General features: G+C 42.8%; 1 protein-coding gene across 1 annotated transcript; it reads left to right on the top strand.

Moving 5' to 3' along the window:
• Window positions 1-17,033: 17,033 nt before the first annotated feature.
• LOC129146938 (uncharacterized) lies at window positions 17,034-19,398 on the top strand. Its single transcript, XM_054701669.1, has 2 exons — window positions 17,034-17,949; window positions 19,206-19,398. The coding sequence occupies exons 1-2, from the start codon at window positions 17,388-17,390 to the stop codon at window positions 19,373-19,375; spliced, it is 732 nt and encodes a 243-aa protein (XP_054557644.1). The 5' UTR covers window positions 17,034-17,387; the 3' UTR covers window positions 19,376-19,398.
• The last annotated feature ends 6,958 nt before the right edge of the window (window positions 19,399-26,356 follow it).

A 26,356-nucleotide genomic window follows, 5' to 3' on the forward strand; every position in this document is an offset into this window, starting at 1 on the left:
GAATGTGAAGTAGCCGCAATCTCTCTTATAATTTGGCTTCCTGGGTTCTGTTTGCTGGAGGCAACACAGCACTTGCATACTGCATTGTTCAATTTTTTTTTTCTCATTTCTTTCCATTCCCTTGAGTCTTAATAAAGACATCCTTTGAGATAAGAAAGAATGGGGTTTCCAATGAGCATCCTGAAGCAGCAGGGAGTGGTCCGGCATTGACCTAGCAGTGAGACCTAGAAGGGCTCGCTGTAAACAATCGTCTTCTCTCTAGTCTCCAAGAGCACATTAGAGCCTTCTCTAGTCTCAAGGATACCTGGTCTCTGAGAGCACTTCACTGACAGGCTTTAGGGTTAAAAAGAGTGGTATTGATTCCTTTTCTCCATAGTTACAGTTTCTAACTCAGGCTTCATCCCTAGTTCCGACAACCAGTAGCTGTAAAGCACTAAGCAGATCATTCAACCTCTCTGAGCCTCTGTTCCTTCTCCGCTGCTGTAAGGATTAAAAGATTCACTATAAGTAAACTTCCATGCCCAGTGCCTGAGGCTTAATGGACACAAGAAAACTTGCCAATTCCTTTCACTGGAAATTCTGCCCAAGGGAAGCTTTAATTACAGTTGCTTTCTTTTTCTCCCAATTCAAGATTTTACTTCCAAGACAATTAACAGCCCACAGAATTCTGCTACCAATCAGTCACTGGTACTCAACAGACTCCCAACATTGGCACAAACACTGTCCCTTGAAACCATGACTTGTAGGAGGTGCCAGTGTTTTGCTTCATGGCTCCTGGTGCATCCAGATCTATGACAGTTACAGAAGACATATGCTAAAATATTAACCATGCTCAGAGCCGCCCCAGAACGGTGGGGCTCAGAATTAAATCTGAAAATCAAGACGGTGTTGGCATCATCAGCTCCTAACTCAGTGGAGCATATGTCGTCATGGGCGGTATCAGCAACAGACGGGCAACCTGTTGCTTCAATAATATAACAATAATTATCTCCACTCACATTCAGGAACAAATATCAGGCAGGACAGATCACTTGTCAAACCTAGGTGATTAAAATGGTTCCCTGAACAATTCCCCTAAGTGTCCAGGTACATGCCTGAGTTCCTGGTGTTGCTGCAAGGTGAGAAATGCTACCGAAGGGGAGGGAGAGAACAGAGTACCAACTATGCACAAACTTTCATCTCATTAATGCTGCAGGAACATTATTACTATTGTTGTTGTTATTATCATTTATATTTTGTGGATAAGAAAAACCATGGCTCAGATACAGCAATATACTCAAGGTCTCACAGTCATAAGAGTTTGGGCAAGGCTCTGTGCCTCTAAATGCATAGCAAGAAGAAAAGACTAATAGAAAAATGTCCAGTATCCTTTGGAAAATCTCCCTGCAGAGATGGTTCCCAAAGGGTACCGCAGAGGCACAGATGCCCTGGCTTCATTTGACGGTCAGAAGTTGTGAAATTCTTCCACCAAAGGCAGTCCTGTCTCCTGCTCTTCTCTGTAAATTTCTTCCACTGAAGACAACTCATGGCAATGTCTCTCTAGGAATATGAATAGGATAGGCCAGACTCATACACCAAGCAGGCAGTGCAGGGGAGCAAAGCCATCTCCAGGGTAACTGAAATCCACGATAGTGAGGGTTTTATGGAGGATTCTAATTCTTTCTTGGACCCTACCCAGGAGCACTGAGGTGAAAACAACATCAGTGCACACAAGAAGATTTGAATCTGGAGGGGTACCAGGCACAGTCTCGGGCCATTCCACCAAAGTCATGCTTGGGAGTTCCCCTGTGGCTCCAATCAGGGCTCCCTCCGTGGGAGCCCCCCATGTCTACACCTGGTTGGAAAGTATTCTCAGATTTGTGGAAGCCCAGGCTGGCTGCATGTTTCAGGGGCCCAGAGACCCTCTAGGTCTCTTCCTTGTATCAAAGACCCATCATTTCCCCATCTAATCCCCGGAGGAATTCTGATTTTGTAGGTGGTGATACTGGTAGTGGTGGCAGTGGGAGCAGAGTTTGCATTTTTAACAAGCTTTCCCACTGATTTCCATGGGCTGTATTTTGAAAACTGTGGCTATCCCTGCCAGCACAGCTTCCACCACAGTCCCCTCTGGCTACAGCAACACTTCTTATAGCCATTTGGAATCCCAGGGCATTCTCCAGAAAACAAATCTATGCTGAAGTGAACAGTTTTTACTGAGCATGTGGTAGGGCTGTGGAAGGTTCATTAAGGCCCTGGGGGCAAGGCTGTTCCTTTGACTCTGCACAGGGGGTAGTGCCTCAATGAGGAATAATATCCCTCTCTTGCCTCCAGAGCACAGAGTGAGTGACTTGAACAAGATGGACAGGCAAGTGCTAAGAGTAAGAAGGCTCCCTGCAGCTCTGTAGCCCTGAAAGGGTTAAGGGTCTGCCTGGAAGCCTGGATTCCAAAGAGTAATTTGAGCACTGGGGAAACAGGGCCCTTCTGTCTGGTACTCCAGACATGCCAGCCTCTGCACCCAGCACTACATGCCTGCCCCTGGGGGCTGAAACCCCAGGCTCCCCCACTGTGAGCTCTCTGTCTGTCCTGGAAATGGTTAGGCTGAACCCCTAGGACAAAGAAGCCCAGCCCTGGAGAAGCAGGCCTGGAGGAGGAATGGGTCTATGTCTACAGAAGATTTCTGAATGTTCTGGAAAGGAAAATAAAATAAACAAATGCATGAGGTAGTGATTAAGATATTCAAAATATTTTCCTCTACAGGAGGAAGTCTGATGGCAAAAAAAGGAGGAATGATTTTGCTGTCCCCCAACTCCCATTGCAATTTCGGGTCCTTGTTGCCTTCTTGATCTTTCAGAGTTAGAACCACTGCCTTGATGCCCAATAGAAAACTCCATTAGGCCCTTTTTTATGAAGCGAATTAATGACTTCAAAAATTTAGTGCTTTGTAAACATAGTAGGGAAAGCATTTCTCCAGGCTCAAGATTCCTTGGCAGTGAGAGAGGCTGGATAGAAAGTAAATGTTTCCAGCCTGCTGAGAGGCCCCCTCACCAAGCACACTGTCTGCTTCTTGTAAAACCCAGCCCACAACGCAAGGGTGCTCAAAAATCCTGCAAAATGAGTCAAAGAGAAAGTGAGAGACAGAGGGGCCAGGGAGAATGAGATGCTTCATTGAGTTGGAAAAACTACCAACTGTTGGACATTTTCTAATATAAAGGCATATTTTAAGTAAAAATATGTGTCCTTGGCAAGTCCAGCTTTTGACCTGATTTAGAGAAATCATTTGTTTACATAATCCAAGCCCACAGACTAATTACCCTCTTTGTTCTTTTAAACTTTTAGACCTGGCCCATAACATAAAATCCTTGGAAATAAAAACCTCTCAGGACAGACATTCAGACGCAGGACAAAAGGGGTCATGGAATCAGGAGGCTGGGGTTTCATTACTGGAGGGGGGTGTGGTGGGAGGCAAAGGGAGGGAGTTTCATTGGATAAAATAATTTCATTCCAGGCACTACCCCAGAGAAATGATCCTGGGCCACCAAATTTTTCTCCTTCAAAGTTTCCCTTTCCAGAGACCAGCCTATTTCTAACCAGTCCCTTGCTCAAGAAAACAATAACAAACTTTAGCAAATCCTTAAGTCTTTGAAATTTGGTCAGCCCCACTTGGGGTCTCATGTAGTGGAACTGCCAAAGTCTGACCCAGGGATTTATTCCTTCTGCCCCAGAGTCTTGGTTTGCTGTTTCTTATCTTGTTTATACATTTAACAAATAATATCAAACATATACCATATTCAGATTTTCGGGTAAATATTTGAGATTTAGGAATTGAGACCTTTACAAAGTATCTCAGTGCTTGTAAAAGCAATAGCTGCCAAAGAAGTCTGTTCTTTGGGTACATCTGAGTTTTTTAATCAACCTGCCATGACTTTCTCTTTGTTTCTTAATACGTTTTGAAGGCACCAGAAGACTGGTGAAATGATGTTGCAGGCTTGCTGCAGTAACTGACAGAAAAAAAGTTTATTTAAAATAAAAATGTAAATAAATCAACTGCTTTAGCCCTCTGAGAAGTTAGAATCTTCATTATGAAAGAAAACCAGAAAAACAAGACTGTGAATTAAGTGCAAATAAAGAAAAATCTAAAAGACACAATTTGGAGATGCTCAGATCAAAGGTTAACCAAAATTCAGGGTGATAACAAGTAGAATGTAGTGGAAAATATCACAGGCAGTCTGGCAGAGAATTTTAAAATCCTCTTTTCCTACAAAGGATTATAGGTAACAAATGTTCACAAGCCCTTTGACCTAATGCTATGCCATGTAAAGAATGTTACTATGTCTATTTTATTTCACTTGTATTTGCTCTGTTCCATAAAGAGTTTAAGCAGTTTACAAAGGAGGCAAAAAATATAAGTTTACGATACCCTAAACACAGGAGCAAGGGGGAAAGGAGAAAGACAAGGATAGTATCATAGAATGGAGCCAGAAATAAGGTGAGAAAAATTAAAAGGTTACTATGCAGGTTCATAGACTTCCTTCCAGTGAGCCACAAGGTTGGCCCTAGGCGTTAACAAAGAAAGGGAAATGAAGGAGAATGTAACATATAAGCAGGATTTTTGGAATCAAGAAAGACAGGCACAGGGAACTGAGGTGATGGGTGCATGGTGAAGGAAATTCTATGGAGACTACACCTGGGCGGGGAAGCAAACATTGTTTAAAAAACAAACAATGATGGGACCTTCCCTGTGGCTCAGCGGTTGAGCCCTGGGTTGCAAAGCTGCCCGCAGCCTTTGCAGCACCGGTTTGATCACCGGTTTGATCACCGGCTGCCAGGCGAGGGGCCCACATGGTGTGCAGACCTCTCCTGCCGCCCGCTGCTCCCCTCAGCAGTGTATTTCGTCATTCTGCCTGTTCTGCTCCCCGCTCTGGCTCTGATGAATTCTCTCACCCTCCGGTGCTTCTGACTGTATCCAGTGCTTGTATAAATAAATAAATAAATAATTTAAAAAAAAAGAACAATGATGTAAAACATGTATAAAAATAAATAATTAAAAAAAGAAAAAAGAAAGACAGGCATTTCTTCTGAGGACCTTTCTTCGTCCATCTGTGTGCTGTACTAAGTAACACACCATTATAGCATCTTGTATGTGATGTTGCCTCAAGCAGCTCTGCCTAGGACTTCAATTCACCCCTTCTTGTTGCAGAGTCTACTTCTGATTGCACAGGTATGGTGTATTTACTTTGAATCTACTTTGATCCAAACATGGAATCTTCCAGAATCTGACCTATAGATCAAGTAGACAGTCTAGAAATATCACCAGTGGCCATATTTTCAAACGTCACATTGTAACAAATGTATTGATAACTATGAGTGTCCATTCGGACTAGCAAGAGAAAATAGTAGGAAGAAGATCACCTCAAGGGTTGGGCGCATCTGCACACCATGTCCAGGCCAGCCCCTAACCAACCTTCAGCCCTTTTGAGGAGGAGCGGGACTCTGGGCATCCAGGCAAACATGAACTCCATCCCAGGACCTTCTGCACACCTCTGTCCAGATAAGTGGTTTGATAATTTTAGAGGGCAACAACTCTACATTCTATCCGTTAGATGTTTTCCCACTGCGCTCATGTTAAATGTGTTTAATTGATGCTGTGTGGAAGCTTCTTCATGTTAGAGGATATATAAGCCATTCCCTTTAATAGAAGCCTGGAACTTTCCCTACAACGAGGGCACTTTGGGAGCAGTCTTCTCATTAAATGGCAATTAAAGGACGGGTTTTCAGCACCCCGCGCCCCCTCTCCGGCTCTCGGGGAGTAGGGAAAGGCGGACGCTCCACCTAGTGGCTGCTTGCAGGACATCCCCCCGCGGCGCGCTGCTGCTGGGGGTGGGAGCTGCCGGCATTCTAGAGCTTAGCCCAGGGCTTTCTCTAGGTCACACTCACTCTCCAGCAGGCTGCAAGCCTATCGGTGAGGTGGGGGTGGGGTCGCAAACCGGTCTGGCTTCTGGGAATGTCGGGTGGGGAGGAGAAACAGGGTTTAAAAAGAGGGGACGTAATGTCCCTGCACTGGGGCTTTCCTGCTGCAGATGCCGCGTCCATCTGTGTCCCTGTGCCACGTTTCTGTACTGCTAAGACCCTGTGTCTCACTGCTGAAGCTTTGGGACACCCCTGCAAGCCTGGTCTCCCCCAGACTCCTGGCAGATTTTTCCTTGTCTTCCCATGCGCTGGGCAACTCAGTGGAGCTCTGCTGAGGGTCTTACAGGGTCTTGGGCCAAACAATGACCCCCTTCTATCATTTCAACCGCATTATGACCTTGATATGTTTTTGCAACAAAATAAAACTCAAGAATTTATCACTTACTCCTATTTATAATAGGATTTTTTTCCCCCATGAGAAATTGCAAATTTTAAATAACAATCAAGGTTTATGCAACTACTCATAAGATAAAGACTTCCCTTGTGTAAAGTTCACTTCTCCTTCTCAGCATCCCTCTAATTGTCTTCCCCAGGTCAAGTTCAGGGTCCCCAAGCAGGTATTTACTAAGGCAAGGATAAGGGGCCTCCAACTTGGCCTAGGCTAGGTCACTTGTAGGGTTTGGATCTGCCTGGGCACTGTGTGCCCTGGTTGTCCAGAATCATGTAGCACACGTAGAAGTGGATCACCCAGATCTCCTTCCAGAAAGGGCTTGAGGCCTGGCCTAGTTTAAAGGACAGTGTCTAGTTGACAGTCTCCAGCTGTCAGCTCCTTCAATATCTGCTCAGCTTTCACACTTGGTTGAACAAAGTCTTTGGGTGGCCCAGGCCAGAGCAGAGCTGTGGTCCAAAGGTCCAGTCCAGGACTCTACTAGATAATCTGTGCCCCATGTTCTCTGTTGAGCAGCTTTTGATAAGGTAAGACTCTAACCTACTGCTCTCTGACACGGCTTCTTTCTAATCCCTTCCACAGGTGTTTCTCAACTATCAATCCCCTGCATGCTTCACTCTACCTCAAGGTCTTTCCTGGAGAACTCAGTCTAACAGTTTGACTCATTCTACGGAAGCCAGCATCCTTGACATTTTAGGATTATGAACTACTTTTGAGAGCAGTTTGCGCATGTGCACGTGCGCACACACACACACACACACACGCACACACCCCACTTGGTTTCACAGAGCACAGATCACCTAGGTTATTTCAGGACCTTCTGAGTCAGGTTGACAACCCTGATTTGAGGGAGTAGGGCCTGGAGGGATCAGGGATGCAGGGAGAGGAGTGGAGAGATAATAAAACATCAGGAATTTGAAAAAGAGGCTCAGTCTAATTTCTGCCTCAGCTCTGACCCTTAGCTCAGCCTCCCATGAGCTCATAGATTCTGTGAGAAAAAATCAGAAGCCAATTCCCTTAAGTGCTCTGCAAGGCCCTGCCAGCAGGCTGCCCGGCTTGGCCCCATATGGCTCTGGCACAAAGAGGGCTCAGAGAACAGAGCTGGCTGGGCCTTGGCGCGCAGGTGCCTAGTCGTCCATCTGCCAGGGGTGGGTGAAGATGGGCACCACATTATCTGGGGAGACCACAGTGCCTAGATGCAAGGCTTTAGGCACCTCTGCAGGAGATGACTGCAAAAGTGGATGTCACCCAATAAATGTTCTGCTAGAAAGAAAGAAATGGTAGCTAAGAATTGGCGCCTCACAGGGTTTCTGCCAGAAGCTTCCCTTTTCTGAAATAATGGTCATAGGTCATTGATGTTCTCTGTTGACAGGTAGAGAAAAGAGCCAACAAAATAGGAGTATGCAAGAATGTGAAGTAGTATTATAACAGGGTGGTCCCCAGGAAAGGGGGAGGTTCCAGGTTTCCTGCCCCACCCAAGGGAGGGTAGAGCTGAACAGATAAAGAGAGAAGCTGCAGAGGAGACTGAGGAAGGAAGGAAGCAGGATGGAGCCAGAAGGAGACCTGGAGGAGGCACATGGAGCCAAGAGACACGTGAAGAAACTGCGCTTGCCTTTTGGTCGTGGACTGGGTGACCCAGATGTGGCTGAGAGACCCATGGGGAGGTGACAATGGTGGTTTTTGTCTTGATTTTGATTTTGCTCTTTTCCTTCGAGACTTGTCTGGTTGTTTCTGATCTGTTTCTGTGGGTCCCCACTGGAAGATGCTTTAGACTTGTAGCTGGCTTTGGGGCCTTGTTCTGGGCCAATCCTGCTTGGGTGGACTTCTACCCACGAGGGGACGGGTAACTTTGGGTGCTTGATTTAGAAACTAGATTCTTTGCCTTTCCTGTATTGTTTCTTAATTGTATTAAAGTTCCTTCCCATTAAAGTCTTACATATTTTGTGTTGATATGGCGGATGGCAGAACCCATTTAGAGCAGGCAGGTTTGCGGGGTCTGGGGTACCCCTCTCCCTACCCTGTAACAGATTTGGTGCCCAACGTGATTTAGGACAGAGCCATCCATGGTTATGTTACAAGGCAGGGACCACCCTATTACAGTTAGTCAGCCTCATGAGGAAACTGGGCTTCCCTATGGCACTGGCTACCATAAGCGCAAATGTGATTTTTGGTTTCTCTGTGTGTTTGTTTCATATGTCAATTTGCTGTTAAAAACTGGCTTGGGCTTTGTGAAGATACTGTGTGTCTGTGTGTAATTTGTTTGTAGTGACTTGCTAAGAGATTTCATTTTGTGGAAATTGTTCTGTGCAGCAGTTTTACTCAAAAGATTAGGTAGTACATTGGACCGTGTGGCCAGATCAAAGATGGCGTCTGAGGCCACTTGGCAGACTCGTAAAACTTAGAGGTTCTTGTTGCTAGGACTTTGGACCTTTTTTCTTTTTGTCATCTCTGCAGTCTCATTACCATTTCTAAAGGCAATAATGATTCTTCAGTGATCTGTTGCTTTGTCTTTCACTACTTCCTGACCTCTGCCTGAGGGGTTTTGCAAGCCAACTGTTTAAATCAGCGAATATATGCTTGGGTGTTAACAAAAGAGTAGCCTTAAGCAGTAACTGGTAATTGCTGGTAGCCTTGATGGATTCTTAGAGATAACTTGAATTTTTGCAAACTCTGGATCAGAAAAATTTAAAAAAATTTAATTTTTTTAAAAGTCTGAAACGATTTGTTGCTGTGAATTTTGTCTTATTGTGGGTGTTATGGCAGCAGACACATAGCACTTTTTATAGACCGGGATCAATTTAGGCACTCACAAATACTAACGATTGAATTCACATATGGTCCATGATATAGACCCTATCATTCCCACTTTATACTCAAACAACAGAGAGGTTTAGCAACCTGCTAAAGTGACACGGCTGAAAAGCAGCAGAGATGAGGCAGTGTGAGACTGTGCTTTCTAGCTCTATCAGTGCTGGCTCAAGAACTTGGATGTTGGTGTCAAATGGCCTTGGGCAACTTCACAGGGCACCTCTCTCCTTCATGTCTCCCCTCTCAGTAGGTTTCATACTTCTCTGACTCAGTTTCTTCAACTGAATATGAAATGGTACTAATTCTGCCTTCTAGAGCTGGGTGAGGTTTAACGAACTATTACATAATGGGATTTTCTTGGCACATAGAAAAATGCTCACTCTGTCATTGAATATATTCAACATCTTTGAATCTATGGTGTCCACAGAACTCAAATTGACTTCTTTAAAGAAACTCTGCTCCAAATCCCGCAATGAGCCCAGTAACCTGAGCCCTTGAGGTCCAGCCTGCAGTGTTAAGGAAACAGGCAAGAGTCTTTTCCAGAGGATTCTTCCTTGAGGTCGTGACCCTTTAGCCTGTGCTTTCTTTCTTTCTTTCTTTTTTTTAATTAATTAATTAATTAATTTATTTATTTATTTATTTATTTATTTATACAAGCACTGGGTGCAGTCAGAAGCGCAGGAGGGTGAGACAATTTATGGGACCCTTGCCCAGTGGCCATTGAACCAGCGCTGCAGAGGCTGCGGGAAGCTTTGCAATTCAGCGCTCAACCTCCGCGCCACCTGGGAGGCCCTAGCCTGGTGCTTTCTAATTTATTGTCAAAGGATTTACATACTGAGAGCCTGCCCCAGGCCCTGCATATTCCTGACAGTGTCTGAATCAGTGATGATGTTTCCCTCCAGGAAGGAAGGAAGGATGGTGAGGGGAAGACTGGCATTCCACCAAGCTGCCTGGAGAGATCAAGAGGAGGACTAGGTAGTCCCAGCTCCTATGCACCTACCACCTGCTTTAAATTAGTCTAGTCTGTGGACTTCCACAATGGACAGTGATAAGGGGTGCTGCTTGCTTTATAAAGGGTCCCTTTCTAGTGAGTTTAAAAGCATCTAATTAATAAAGTTTCACAAATATGAGACTTTTCTACTACATGTTTCTTTTTTTAATTTTTATTTAATTTTTTTTTTTTTTTTTGTGGGACCCTCGCCGGTGGCCGGGGATTGAACTGGCGCTGCAGAGGCTGCGGGCAGCCTCGCAACCCAGCGCTCAACCGCTGTGCCACCAGGGGAGGTCCTATATGTTTCTTTTTGTGTGCAAATTAATATGCACTCATGAGCATGTAGCTCATGTAGACATGAGCTCTACAAAAATATACTCCTAGAGACAAAAGCCAAGAAAAGATTTTGGGCCTAAAGGCAGGCAAGAGAAGATGAAAGGTTGTAGGTAAGGGAGGGCCTGTGTAGATAGTGGAATGTGGGGATACAGGACAGGAGACAAAGATTTTGTCATTTTCTTTCTTTTTTTTTTTATATTAATGACATCATTATTTTACATCCTTGACTGTTTTTTTACAGTATGGGATTTTTCCCCTCAGGTGTGGTCAACGTAACTTTCCTACCACCAAAGTACCCATAGTCCACTGTGCTCACCTCCCTGCTGTATTCTTTACCTCTTCCCTCCTAGATGCCTCAGATCTATGGTCAGCTTTCAAGGATCAGTTTTATAGTTTGTCTTTGTCTGATCTTTTGTTTGGTTTCACTATATTCCATATATAAGTCACATCACTGGGATTTATCTTTCTCCTGGTTCACTTCATTTAGAATAATCCCTTCCCGTTCCATCCATGTTGCTGCAAATGGCATGAGTTTATCTTTTTTGATCACTGAGTAATATTCCATGTATAGATAACACATCTTCTTGATCCACTCATCTGTTCTGGGGCATTTAGTTTGTTTCCATATCTTTACTATTGTAAACAATCCTGCTGTAAACATAGGAGAGCAAGTTTCCTTTTGAATTAGTGTTTTTGTGCTCTTTGGGTAGATACCAGGGAATGTTCATCCCTTGTCAGATGTATGGTGTGCAAATATTTTCTCCCATTCAGTAGATGTCTCTTTGTTTTGGTTGCTGTCTCTATCGTTTTGCAGAAGCTTTTTAGTTTGATGTAGTTCCAGTTGTTTATTTGGAGGTATTCCTGGTCATATGGTAGATGCATTTTTAGTCTTTTTTTTTTTTTTTTAAAGATTTACTTATTTGTACAAGAACCGGGGTACAGGCCAGATGCGCGGGAGGGTGAGAGAATTCACCAGAGACAGAGCAGGGAACAGAACAGGCAGTCTGACAAAATACACTGTTGAGGGGAGCAGTGGGCTAGACAGGAGAGGTCGGATGCGCCATGTGGGTTTCTCCCAGGCCGGCCAGGATCGAACCTGTGCTGCAGAGGCTGTGGACAGCCTCACAGTGCGGCGCTCAATTGCCTGCGCCACCAAGGAGGCCTGCATTTTTAATCTTTTGAGGAATCTCCACATTTCTTTCCATAGGGACTGGACCAGTTTACATTCCTTCCAGCAGTGCAATAGTGTTCCTTTTTTTCTGCACCCTCACCAGCACTTATTGCTTCTGTTTTTTCATTATAGTGACGATTCTCACAAGAGTGAGGTGATAGCTCATTGTGGTTTTGATTTACATTTCCCTGATAATACATGATGATAAACATTTTTTTTTTCATATATACCTGTTGGCCATCTGTGTGTCTTTTGGAGAAGCGCCTGTTTAATTCTTCTGCCCATTTTTGATTGGGTTGTTTGTTTTCATTTAATTGCATTGATCTTTGTAGATCTTCGATATCAGTTCCTTGTCAGATGTATGTTGTGCAAATATTTTCTTCCATTCAGTAGGTGTCTCTTTGTTTCGGTTGCTGTCTCTATCACTCTTCAGAAGCTTTTTAGTTTGATGTCGTTCCAGCTGTTTTTTTTTTGAAGTGGATTTTCACCAATTTTTAAAATTGTGTGGGTAATTTGTTTTAAAACATGATGTGGAATAATCCAAAGCACAGTGTTATTTCACGTTACAATTGAGTTCTGTCAAATAGCATTGCTAAATTCTCAAAGGCCTTCAGTAGGGACTTTTCTTTAACGAACTTAAATTTTTGTTGTTTACTTCACATTTCAGAATTCATTAATCTTATCCCTAGAGGGTTTTTTTTTTCTTGGTATGTCATGGCATTAAGAAATGGAGAGTAAGGACTTGTCTTCTCCATGAATTTTATAAGCCACAAGTTCGTCCCTTCCCACCTGAGCTGGAAGTGTGAGTTATTTCTAAGGGCTAACCATGGTCATTTCATCCCTGACTTCCTTTCTGTGTGGAGAACATCAACTCAGGTCATGTAGGAATTTTCACAGATGCAGATAAAGAGTTGCACTATAAGAGGTTTCCCCTCCTCCCAAATAAGTGTGTAGAAATACATTTTCCCTAGCAAATGATATTTCATTTTATCAGCTAATTTGATTATAAATGCACCTGGAAAGTTATTTTTAAAAAATCCTGAAGCTAATACTTTCAATTTTTATCCCTTTTTGTTTGCATTTGCTCAACAACTAGTGTTTTGTCAAGCACAAGTGTAGCTGTTGGATATAACTTTGAACAAAATGAATAATGTTCCTGTTTTTCTGGAGCTTTGATTTTCAAGCAAGCAAAAGGTTTTTTTTTTTTAATGAGAGAACTAACTGCAGAGCATTATGGTAGAGAATGGGCCAGTTAGAGGTATATCTGGGGGCAACTAGAGATGGACTCACTGGGAAGGCCTTTTGGGCTGAGGTGGAGGGGGTATGTTTCTGAGTTAAAATGTGAATAACACAGAGGAGCCAGTCATGAAAATGTAGGGCAGTAAGCAGTCTAGTAACAGAATAGCAAGTGCAAAAGCACTGAGGTCGAAATAGCTCAGGGAGTCCAAGGAATAGAAGGACCACTGTGGCTGAGAAGAGTGTAGAATGCCCTCAGAGTGGTTAGCAGGGCTCTGTGTGCCATGGTGAGCTATAGGGTTTCATCCTAAATACCTTGGGAAGCTGCGGGATATTTTTAAGTCAGGAAGCAACTTGATCTGATTTGTTTATAAAGATTCTCTGCTGCCAAGGATCTGCTGTAAAATAGTGTGGGGAAAGGGGAGATGTGGTCAGGTGTAGGCAAAGTAAGACTGGTCACAATTCGATAAGTGTTGAAGCTGGGTGATGGAGAACTAGGGATGTTATATTCTCATTTGTTGTATGTTTGAAAATTTCTGTAATAAAAGCTTACAAGAGAACTCTTTAAACAGCAAAAGAAATAATCTGGAAAAAGAATTCTTACAACCTCAAACAAACAAGGTAAAGCAATAACATCAAATCACTTCTGGCTGCTCTTTGGAGAGGGGTAGAAAGGGAAGAAACAACTAGTTTGAGGGGTTTTCCAGTAGTTCAGAGAAGACACTGCAGGGTTTGGCCTGGCGGTGGCAGGAGATAAGTTGTTTCAGAATGTTTTGGAGGTGGAACTGATTGCACTTGCTGATGGACTAGATAATGGGAGGCAGGGGGTCGGTACAAACTACTGTGAGACAAGTCACTGTCTCCAAATGTGCCTTTTGCCAAATGTGCCTTTTGCCACTTGGGACTGTCATCTATCGAGCTGCCTTAAATGGCTTGGTCAGCTAGTGAGAGTGTATTAATCGTGTTTTTTCTGTGTGCTTTGACGTGGAGTTTAGCTGACCCTGGAGCACTGCCCCTCCCAGGGTGAGCCGAGTCCTAGAGATAGTAAACAACTTGCCCTTGAGCACATGTTTCAAATACAAACCAACCAATCCAGACCCCACACCCTCACCACCTCCTTTATTGATCCCATACTCTAGGCCTATTCCTCTGTCCTCATCTTCCTGAGGCCTGATACCAGAACACTGGAGACAGCCCTTATACCCCAGAGTCTGCTGAAGTTATTCAGACTTACCAGTCCTAAGCCTCTTTACCTTGACTTGTCCATTCCTTCCTGTGGAAAGAGCAACAAAGTTCTTGCCCACAGCTCTCCCTCTCCCTCTGCCTCCTGACTGCCCCCGGTGCTTCCGCACATGGCCCTGCATGGCGCTGCCCTGCATGGCGCGGCTTCCCCTCCTCTTGGAAACTTTAACACAGATGATTTTTCCAAGGCAACTGTCTCCAGATCTGCTGGCCTCACCACACCCGAATGGTAATACAATTACATTTTAAAACAGAAGGCATTTGTTTGGTGGAATGAAGGGGCATCAGGAAGACCTCACCAAAATGGACAACCTGTACTGGCAGCCTAAAGTCCATTAGTTTGCCATCCTACCCACAGTTCTGTCCACAGTAGATTTGGGTCTGTCACCAATCTCTTGCTTTAAGAACAGGTATCCCAGATTGGGTAGCATTGTCAGTCCCTTGGGATGTTTTGACACAAATCCATTAAGATTGTTCTCTTGTCAGTATCCGATGATAAATCGAGTTGAAAAAAGGGAAATTTGATGAAAGGAGATAGAGCAAAAGAATCATTGAACAAATGGAGCACTTGGTGTCGATAGGCCTGGGAGGATACTGAGCAAAGGGTGTGGGGGAGCCACTAGGCCCATGTCAGGGTACTGCTACCTGACAGGGCCTTACAGAGAAAGACCAAGAAGCAGGGAGCAGTGAGCCAGGGGAAGCAGGAAGGTACCTAGAAGTCCTACTAGGTGCTCTTAAACAGTGCCACTACATCACAGAATCCTGGGGACATTGTAGCTATGTGGAGGTGCTCCTGAAGTTTGTAATGCAATTTGTTCTTCCAAGAAGGTTTGAGAAGTGGGAAGATGTCAGTAAGCTATGGGAGCATTCTCTCCTCCAGGCTGTGACTAACTTCTGTGGCAGGGACTCTCATGCTCACCTGGCCAAAGCTATTGCTGGGAGAGAAGGCCCAGCAGGGGTTGTCTCCCTCATGCCCCACGCCCAGTTTCTGCATCACTGGAGGCCATGTGTCTCTCTCACCAGTGGACTGAGTGCAAACTGTGTGTGTCATTATTGACCAAGAGGCGATGTGTCTATGTCTCTTCCCATGTTCTCTTGACTATATGTGGTGAACTGGGAGGTCAGATATTGAAGACAGAAGTGTAACAATGCAGAAGGGTTACTTTGTGGTGGACAACTCTGGAATATTCATAATGAGCTTTGCATGAATGAGAAGTAAACTTTTACTGCATTATTTTAAGCTTCTGAGATTTTGTGGTTATTTGTAACAGCAGTTGGCCTGTTCTGACTAATATAACCACCTGCTCCAAATGCACAGAAATCTCATGGATAATTGAAATAATAAATAATCCCCAAATGATAGTTTAACCACTAATTAGAAGCAAGGTCTGATGAAGTCTTATGTGGAATCAGTCAGAGAAAAGCAAAAGACTCTGCCCACTCTATGATAAGGGTTATTAATGCGCATCAAAGTGACCAACAGACTGAGAACAAGAAGGAGGAGAAATGAAAAGCTTTAAAAACTGCACACATTGAATAACCAAACCCTGGGAAGATCACTTAGTGGATATATAGAGGGAACTGAGAATAAAAAGCAAAATTATATGCAGTGGCTGCTGAATCAGGCATTCATTTATTCAGGGAATATTTAGTGAACAGCTACTATATGCCAGGCACTGTACCTGCCACTGAGCATATACTGGAAAATGTTAGACCCAGTACTGTCATGAAGGAGATTATAATCTGGTTGAGACTAAGATGAATAAGTAAAATAATATGTGAGGGCCTCCCCAGTGGCGCAGCGGTTGAGCGCTGGGTTGCAAAGCTGCCCGCGGCCTCTGCGGCGCCGGTTCGATCCCCGGCTGCTCCCCTGCCACCGGAGGAGGGTCCCACATGGCGCGCAGACCTCTCCTGCCGCCCGCTGCTCCCCTCAGCAGTGTACTTCGGTCCTTCTGCCTGCTCTGCTCCCCGCTCTGGCTCTGGTGAATTCTCTCACCCTCCCGCGCTTCTGACTGTACCCAGTGCGTGTATAAACAAACAAACAAACAAATAAATAATACATGCCTCTTTAAAAAAAAAAAAATATGTGAAACTACTGGTCAAAAGAGTGATATAACCTCAATATGCTTTGGGGCCTGTGAAGGAGTCATAAAAAGAATTGAGACAGAACAAGTGAGGGGTCAGTAAAGAAGGGAGGAGGAAGGGACAGTTATCCCCCAGGGCCCAAGGGAAGAGAAGGCGTGGGCCCTAGACAGAGGCACAGTGGGGGTTAGGAATGAGAGAAGCAGTGGGTGAAAAGGGGGAGCATGAAGCAGTTCAGACAGAGGGGACAACGCATGCAAAGGTCCTGAGGCTATAAGGACTATATATGTTTGAACAGTTGAGTAAAGACCAGTGTGAGGCAGGGTGGGAGTGAGGGGAAGTGGCGTGAAATGAGGTAGAAAGACAGAGGCTGGATTGCACAAGGCCTGGGTCATGATGAGAATTTTGACTTTTTTTCCATGTCAGTCTCTTGGTGTTTCTTGGTGTTTGTTTTTTAAAAGTCACTGCTTCTGGGCCTCCCTGGTGGTGCAAGGGGTTAAGCACCACACTATGAAGCAATCTGAAGCCTCTGTATCACGAGTTCAATCCCCAGCCAGGGAGAAACTCACATGGCACAGCAGACCTCTCCTGTCTTGCCCCATGCTCCCCTCAGCAGTGTATTTCACTCAGCCTGACTGTTCTGTTCCCCACTCTGTCTCCGGTGAATCCTCTCACCCCCTGCAGCTCCGGCCTCTACCCCAGCTCATGTATGCATAAATAAATAAATCTTTAAAAAAGAGAAAAAAGAAATTCCATATTAAAAAAAAAAAGCAAAATAAAAGTCACTGCTTCTGCCTTCGTCCAAACACTGGAAGTTTGACAGACAACTTCTTTCCAGTCTGGTGTTGAGTGGGGCAGTCACTTTCTTCACCTCCTCCAATTTCCAACAGAAGGAAGCTGGCACCAGACACAGGACTGGGATTCTTGACACACCAAAAGCAGGAGTGAATTTGTCAGGTAACTGGACCTGGTCATCGCTGCCAGAGCTTTCCATCTACTCAAGGAATCAAGTCTGCAAGCCGCTGACAGGAACCTTCATATCTGTGCTTTTGGGATCAGTTAAAACACACATGCCACCACTGTCTTCCCAGAGCACCGGAATAAAGCAGAATAAAGCAGTATCGTTGGGAGTAACCAACTGTGGGAAACAGTGAATTAATTCCCGGACACATTAGGGAGCCTTGGGCATGGTGCCAGATAAGCAGGTCCTGCCAGGGGTGACAGAGGTGACCCCCAGGGATGACTGTGCCTCAGCCTGCCAGGACTTTCTTCCTGAGCCCCGCTGGCAGCAGCAAAGCTGTGCCCTTAGGAGCCCTCACACAGTAGCCCAAAATGTTGGTTGTCATGCAAGCCACACTGCCTCTGACAGGCGGCTGTGCTGGCCACTGGCAGGTGTGGAGGGCTCCATCCTGTGGCTCTTAGCTCAAGCCATGCCATTTTTTCCTCTGCACCCAATTAACTTCTCAAAGACCCATCCTGAAGGACTAGATTTGTCAAGAGAACTGACAAGCCGGAGGATTTGTAGAGCTGGTTGCCACAGAGCCAAGGCGGTAATCCAAAGAGCTGTTTCCTGGTGGGTCATTTGCATACTTTGCCTGACTTCAGCAGAAATCTGCAGCAGAGAGCCCCGAGCTGGAGAGCACCTGCAATGGAAGAATTCAGAATCACAAGTAATGGGTCTAAATTGGCAGGCTTTCATGAAAGTCCCACCAATCTTCAAGTATACAGCTGCCATGGGTCACATAAAATGTACGTAGCTTTAATATACAGTTTCATTTGCTTGAATATCAGCCTGGGTGCAGATAATCAAAGAATGGCTCGGGGTGGAGAATTTAATATGAGAATCCAGTCGGGGCTGCCAAGCCATATATGTGCTAATGTTGCAATTTCAACCCTGGACTTAAGGTCAAGATTAATTTAGTGAAAAATATTATTTCACGATGTCGTAGACATCTTCTGAGTAAGAGCACAGGATGCAGAAGCATAGACAAGGCATGGGCTATGTTTTACCAAATGGGGAATTCTTGAAAAAAGAATTGCAATGGAGAGTAATATTTTTCTTTGCCTCAATTAATCAACTCTGCTGTTGTTGCACAAAAGAAGTCATAGACGGTATGCAAATGAGTGGCACTGTGTTCTAATAGAGCTTTATTTGTGGACACCAGCATTTCAATTTCATATAATTTTCACATGTCAGGAAATCTTTTTATTTTTCTATCATTTAAAAATGTAAATATCATCCTTAGCTCATAAGAAGTGTAAAAATAGGTGTCAGGCTAGATTTGATCCCTAGGTGATAATTTTCTGATCCCTGAAATGGTGTGAGGATTTCCTGTATCTTTCACCCAGTTTTAACAAAAATCAACTTCTGGGTGATTTTATTACCTCTATTCCCTGATCCCTTCTCCTTTCCCTGGATTCTTGAAAGCAACCCCTGATTAACAAATTACTCCATTCTTATTAGTATTTCAGTATTTATCTCTAAAAGAGAACTCTAATTTTGATACAAAACTACAAAACTAGTTTTTGATACAAAACTACCATTATCATATCTAGAAACATTAACAGTAATTCCTTAATATCATGAAATATCCAATTTTTCTGTCTCATAAATGCTCATTACATATTTTGAAGCCCCCCCTCCCTAGTTTGTTTGACTCAGGATCTAAGATCCTGTATCCCATTTGCTTGATAGTTTCTTAAGTCTCTCAATCTCTGAGACTGCTTTCTAGCTCTATTTTGTTTTTCTTTACAAATTATTTGTTGAAGAAATTGTGTGTTTTCCACAGGGGGTTGCCCATAGTCTGAGTTTTTGCTGATTTCATCCCTGTGCTATAGTTGAACATGTTCCTTTGTTCTCTAATTTTTTCTACAATACAATGGTATTATCTGCCAATTGAAAGTTAGAACCATCTTTTTTGATTGCTGAATAATATGCCATTGTGTATATATGCCACATCTTCTTGATCCAGTCATCTATTTTTGGGCATTTGGGTTGTTCGCAGCAACGTGGATGGAACTAGAAGGAATTATGCTCCGCGAAATAAGCCAGAAGGAAAAAGAAAAATATCGGATGGTTTCACTTATAGCAAAAATATGGGGGAACCAGGTAAGACATCAGTGTAAAAAAATAATAACAGTACAAAACACAACAAAGCAGAATGGACAATTATAAATCAGAGACACACTGCAGGGAAGGAGGCGGGAGAGGGATCAGAGGGAGGGAGGGAGGAGCATAGGGGACTAAGCTGATGGTGCATGGGTGCATTGGTGAAGGAAACTCCATGGGAACGATACCTGAGGGGGTGGGGGAAGCAAATAGTGTTTAAAAATGAGCAGTGATGAACTTTTGTAAGCTACTGATCTGGGTTATAAACCACAATGAGGTAAAAAAAAAAAAAGTATCATATCAAATGAAAAAAAAAAAAAAAGAAAACAAAAACAAAAAAAGAAAGCTAGAACCAAAGGCCTGATGAGGTTCAAATTTTCTACTGATTTTCTTTAACGTTTTTGTATGATTACTCTGGATAGGAGTGTTTCTTCCATAAGGAGACACGTAACTTGTGGCTGTTTCCCCTTTTGCATGCTAGCTGCCACTGATGATTACTGCCTAGATCAATTCCTTGAAGAAAGTAGACCTTTTTTTGGAGCAGACTTATAGAAAATTTGAGCAGAGAGTGCCAGAAACCCCCTTACCATATCCCACAGTTTCCCCTATTGTTAACATCTGCCTTAGTGTCGTACACTTGTTATTATTGATCAACAATATCTATACATTCCCATTTAGTCCATAGTTCACACTAAGGCTCACTCTTGATGTTGTACTAGGCTGTGGTTTTGACAAATATATATAGACATGCATCCACTTTTGCAGTAGTGTACAGAATAATTTCACTGCCATCAAAAACTCTGGGTTCCACCTGTTCATCCCTCCTCTTCCCTAGCCCCCTGGCAGCTATGATCTTTTAACTGTTTCCTTAGTTGTACCTTTTCTAGAATGTCATATAATTGGAATATTATAGTATGTAACCTTTTTATATTGGCTTCTTTTATATATCATTATGTATTTAAGTTTCTTCCATTTTTTTGTGTGACTTGAGAGCTGTTTTCTTTTTATTGTTGAATAACATCCCATTGTATGGATGCACCATAGTTTGTTTATCCACCTACCTACTGAGAGACAACGTGGCTGGTTCCAGTTTTCAGTTGTTATAAATAAAACTAGTATAAACATTTATACGCAGGTTTTGTGTGGATGTAAGTTGGGTGACTACCAAGGAGCACAATTGCTTGATCATATGGTAAAAATATGTTTAACTTTTAAGAAACTGCCAAGCCAGTTTCCAAAGTGGTTGTACCATTTTGTACTCTTACCCACAGTAAACTGGGTGGGATTCCTGTTGTTCCACATCTTTGTCAATGCTTGATATTGTTGGTTTTGGAGATTTTGGTGTGTAAAGGAATCCATTGTTGCTTCAATTTTTATTTTTCTGATTACATGATGCTGATCATCTTTTTATATCTTTGTTTTGCCATCAGTCTACCTTCTTTGATCTGGTGTCTATTCAGATCTTTTGTCCATTTTTAAGTTTGTTTTCAAATTGTTGAGCTCTTAAGAGTTCTTTATGTATTTTAGATATAAGTCCTTCATCAGATATGTGTTTTGCAAATATCTCTTCCCAATTTGTGTTATGTGAAGTGTGTTCTCTTAATAATGTCTATTGCAGAGCAGAAGTTTTTAACTTAATAAAGCTCCCAGTTTATTGATATTTTTTTCTTTCTTGGATCATGCTTTGGGTGTTGTCTCTAAAAACTCATTATCAAACTTAGAATAATTTAGGTTTTTTCCTTTGTTATCTTCTAGTAGTTTTATAGTTTTGCACTTTACATTTAGATATATTCAATTTAGAACCATGAGATTTTGATTTACTCACTTTGGTTTAGTCAATTGTTTTTCTTCCATACTGAAATCATTTTATTCCGCAACACCTAAAACAGTCTCAGAATAACAATACCAATGTTACCACCAACACAAGATTTACTGAAAACAGTATACATTTTCTTTTTTCTTTTCCAGTCCTTGTCCTTAGGGTATATCCTGTTAGAGATACACAAAAAATTAAAGGGATTTTAAAAGTATAGTTATAGTCAGTCTGTGTGATTATGCCACTCAGATGATATGGTTAGACTTATCTGTCTCAATTTGATTTTGTTTTTTGGAAACTTTTATTTAAAAATAGTGTCCTACATTTGTCTTTTCGTATTTCTTTTTACATTTTTGCCAGTTTATCTTGGAATAAATTCCTGGAAGTGGAATTGCTGCTTCAAGGGCAAATGCATATGTGATTTTACTAGATACTGCCAAATTCCCCTCTGCAGGGGTTGTACCATTTTAAGTTTTAAGGGCAAAAAACGCTGCTTCTTCTTTTACATTTGTAAAGCATGTTAGGCTTTGTTAAATATTTTCTTATAATAAATCTCATTTTATCCTGGAAACAGCCCTAGGAGTCAGCTATTATTCTCAACCTGACTTTATAATGGGGAAATGGAGGGTCAAAAGACTGAAGTGTGTGGCTCACCATAGGAGATGAGTTGATTGTAGCCTGGCTTCTAGTCTTCTAGGAGATGAGTTGATTGTAGCCAGGCTTCTAGAAGCCTGGCTTCTAGTCCACAAAGGACAGCTGGGCAAGAAGCAGTGTCCTGCCTCAGTGCCACACGAGCAGGTGCCTGCCTCCGAGTTTTCTTTGAGATTTCTGTGGAAATTTCTTGACTGGATTCCAGTGCAGTTTAGGCGTGTGAGACCTTAACATACCCTGGGGCAGTACCACCACCAGTGGGGACAGGAGTCCCTGCCCTTCGGAAACATGCTTCTGGGCTGAGGCTACATTATTCTTCGTGGTGTCTCTGGTGAGATGGAGCCAGTAGGTATATCAGCAACCTGCTGAAATCTCACCTTTTAGTGGCTTTTCTTTCTTCCCTTTTCACTGTTCTGTTCCCTCCTCTCTTTCCTGGGAGTACTCTCCAAATAAACTGAAATGGACCAAAATCCCTGATGCAGACTTTGCATTTGGGGAGACCCATACTAGACACACAGCAACTTCTTTCTGACTGTGAGCATGCTGAGCTGTGCTCAGCCAGCTGCTAAAACTGTAGTTCCAGCCTTGCTGGCATGCAGCACCCCCACTCCTATGTGGCCTCCCCATTGCCAATCCCTGGGTCTCTCTCCACAACCATCGTCACACTGCACCCTTGGAACAGATGTGCTGGGAAGTTTGGTTCTAGCAATGCCCCTTCTACAATGTTTGCTCTGGTTATTCTCCAACCTACCCTATTTGTATGAATTTAAAGGCAACTTCTGAAATTGGGCCATAAGTTGTTCTTCACTGGTGGAGAGAGAGCAGGGATAGGGTTGTGGCTTTGGTTTGGCCTCAGCCTCCTTATGTTAAGAAGGTATTTGTTGGGCCTCCCTGATGGTGCAAGGGGTTGAGTGCAGCTCTGTGAGGCTGTCTGCAGCCTTTGCACCATGAGTTCGATCCAGGCTGGCTGGGGAGCAACCCACATGGTGCAGCGGACCTCTCCTGTCTTGCCTGCTGCTCCCCTCAGCAATGTATTTCGGTACATCTGCCTGTTCTGCTCCCCGCTCTGTCTCTGGTGAATCTTCTCGCCCACCACAACTCTGGCCTGAACCCCACTTCTTAGGAAAAAAAAAGATGTTTGTTGATGATTTTGTGGGCCTTCTTTATTGTCTGTAGTACTTGCTGGCAATGCCAATGCTGTTGCATAGAGGGCCTTGATTATAGATAGTCTCTGCAAAGGCTGTGTGACCCGTGATAGATGTAGTTGAAATTATCAGCTTGGAACTATCTGCTCAATTCATGGAGGGATGACTTCCTAGGGGGGCAGTATACTTTCATCTTGCGTGGCCTGACAGGGCCTTGTAAGTTCCTTTGGGGGTCACATATTCAGGACCCTTCATATTCAAAAGACAGGTCCTCACCTGGACTTCACGGAACTTTTTTTTAATCTTCCCACTCTGTGTAAATCATTAATGCAAAGACCAAAGCACCCTTTGGAGGGCTCCAAACTTAGTCCCTTCCATCCTGTGGTTAGAAAAGGAGATCAATGGTTTAGACGAGGTGTAAGATTTGCACTCCACGACAACTCTTGGAATTTCCTTGTTTTGTTTTAAGCCTCCCACAGAGGCTGAGTCTGAGAGCATGCCCCCACAGGATAGCTACTTAATTAGTGCTTTCATTTATTTAACTAATGACACCAGGCAAGAAGCCTTTGACAGTGACCATGATGCCCATGCAGACCTGTGTGAGCTGACCCAGGGCTTTTGGCCTAGAGGGAATGCACTAAAGTTAGTTGACATTTACAGTGGAGTGAGTTAGGATGGGGGGTTGGAGGGTACTATGGAAACATGAGAGGAACTTTAAAAAATTAGAGAAGGTGAAAAATTTCCTGGAAAAAGTGACAGCTCAGCTGATACCTGAAGGGTAAGAGGTAGATGCACCAAAAGGAAGGGTGAGAGAAAGAGGACGCTGGATAAAAACAGATGAAAATATCTGAAGACATATACTGTGTGATTTCATTTAAATGTGGAATAAAACAAGGAAACAAAACTCACAGAGACAGAAAACAAATTGGTGATTCCCAGAGGGGAGGAGAGCTGAGGGTAGGTGATGTGGGTGAAGGGAACCCAGAGCACAGACTTCCAGTTACAAAATAAATTAGTCAGGCGGAGGTACTGCACAGCGTGGGGATATAATTAATAATATGGTTTGTGTTTGACAGTCACTAAGAAAAGATGATAAATAGAGTTATAGTGGTGATTATTTTGCAATATATACAAATGAACAATCATTATGTTGTACACCTGAAACTAAAATAATGTTATCTATCAATTATCCCTCACTTAAAAAAGACAACAAAAAGAAATAAGCAATGTAAGGATTGGAAATAAAGAGATAAGGTATCATTCTGTGAAAAACATTGTGCTCTATTTTGAAATAATGACAGAATCACCCAGCTATTACAAATGGGAGAATATACCATATTTTATTCAATAAGTCCTTTATTAAAGGGCAAATGAAAGGATCTTTTGCTATAACGAATCATCCTACAATGAATTTTAAAAATCTGGAGGCAAAAGAGGGAATATGGGGCACTGAACACATTGAAAGGATTTCTGAGGGACTGTAGAGTATAGTCTGTGTGATTGTGGGTTAATGGAATTACAAGTGGGCTCCTTAGAAGTTTGAGAATTGTACCTGGGCTACCAGCTATTGGAAAGCCCAATCTGTGATGTGATTATTAATATTTTAGATCCTGCCACTTTCTCTGTATGGTATTACACATGAGAATTCTTCCTACATAAGATAAAAATACCTATTTCTTGGTGATTGTCATTTTTTTTTCCCCACTCCTCCAGCCTGTTGTGAGCCAACACTTGTTAGTGATTGGTATAGCAGGAAATTCTGAGTGACTGCCTACCGGTTAAAGGCAATGTACAAATGTGTAGCTTAAACAATGATCATAGAAAACTGCATCTGGGAAGAGAGAGGAAGGAAGATATTTTTTTTTTTTTAAGAGTGTTCAAGAATCTAGAATTTGTACTTGTTTACTGGGACAAAAAGCTGGCTGGTGAGTTAATCCGCTGATAATTCATCATGTTCTCAGGGGGGTTGATAAGTAAAAAACAGAGATCTTTGTCCTAGATCAAGTATATCCTGGACCTCTTTGATAGAGGTTGATCACATTAGTGAGCAAGATAAATGAGCAGAGAGACTGGAGCAAACTTCTTTGATTTTGTGTTGTGTAAGAGTGCAATGAAAGTAAAACTGGGGCTCACACCATTGCACTCAGAGTAAACTGTGAACCTGCCTCCTACCTCTCCAGTCAGCAGCATTTCTCCAGTCTAGGGCACATGTGAGGATAGTTACTGAAACTTTGTGATAAACGACTTTTTAAAAGTTGAAATCCTGTGATATTGGTGGTCTGCCCTAACTAAATCTTTCCCCTAGAGTTTCTTATAAGTAGAAATAACAATGACTCTTTAATTTAGATGTACTATCATAGATGTGTTGCATGTACAGTGAATCATTTTCAATATAAATTTTAGGAAGCTTGATCTGAAGTTAGGTGACTCATATCATCTCACATTTCTGAATCATATTCTAGAAATTCAAGTTTCATTTCTATTCTTTCTCGACACACATCCATGCCTGTGTTATCATTGACCACGTCAACAATGATGCACTCCAAATTTTGTCTCTAGTCCTCATCTCTTGCCTGCATGTCTCCAAATGCTCAGTGATCACCCTCAGATGTTTCTCTCCATCTCACAAGGCACATTTTGTCCATGACATCACATTCATGAAGTTGCGCAAGTCAAAATATAGGAGTTCTATAGTCCTATATAAGCCTCTCCCTCATCCCAGAAGTCTGCTCATTCCAGGTGCCTGTTTCTTTTCCCTCCTTACCGGCATACCTCTTTTTAATTGAACTTTGCTTTATTGCACTTTGCAGATAACGAAGATTTTACAAACTGAAGGTTTGCAGCAACCCTCTGTAGGGCAAGTCTATTGGCAACATTTTTCTAACAGCTTGTGCTCACTTTGTATCTCTCAGTCACAGTTTGGCAATTCTCACAGTATTTCACTATTCCATTATTATTATATTATGGTAATCTATATCTTTGATGTTACCATTGTAATGTTTTAGGGTGCCAAGACCATCCCTATATAAAATGGCAAACTTCATTGTTAAATGTGTATGTTCTCACTGCTTCACTATCTGGCCATTCTCATCTTTCTTCCTGTCTTCAGGCCTCCCTATTCTCTGCAACACAGCAATATTGAAATTAGGCCAATTAGCAACTCTAAAATGGCCTCTAAGTGTTCAAATGAAAGGAAAAGTTGCATGTCTATCACTTTAAATCAAAAACTGGAAATGATTAAAGTTATTGAGGCAAGCATGTTGAAAGCTGAGATAGGCCAAAAGCTAGACCGCTTGTGCTGGTTAACCAAGTTGTGAATGCTAAGGAAAAGTCTTTGAAGAAAAGTAAAAGTGGTACTCCAGTAACACACAAAGCACAAAAGAAATGAAACAACCCTGTTGCTGATATGGAGGAAGTTTAGTGATCTGGATAGAA

This window comes from Talpa occidentalis, unplaced genomic scaffold, assembly GCF_014898055.3.
Source record: "Talpa occidentalis isolate TD23 unplaced genomic scaffold, MPIMG_talOcc4v2.1 talOcc4.5, whole genome shotgun sequence".
In the NCBI taxonomy this organism is placed as follows: Eukaryota; Metazoa; Chordata; class Mammalia; order Eulipotyphla; family Talpidae; genus Talpa; species Talpa occidentalis.

What these genes read in the sequence shown, in the direction of transcription:
- LOC129146938 (XM_054701669.1), top strand. Translation starts at nt 17,388, where the DNA reads ATGGTGCCAGATAAGCAGGTCCTGCCAGGGGTGACAGAGGTGACCCCC. An exon ending in TGCCATGGGTCACATAAAAT is followed by an intron (nt 17,950 to 19,205) that starts GTACGTAGCTTT and finishes GGTTGTTCGCAG; the next exon opens with CAACGTGGATGGAACTAGAA.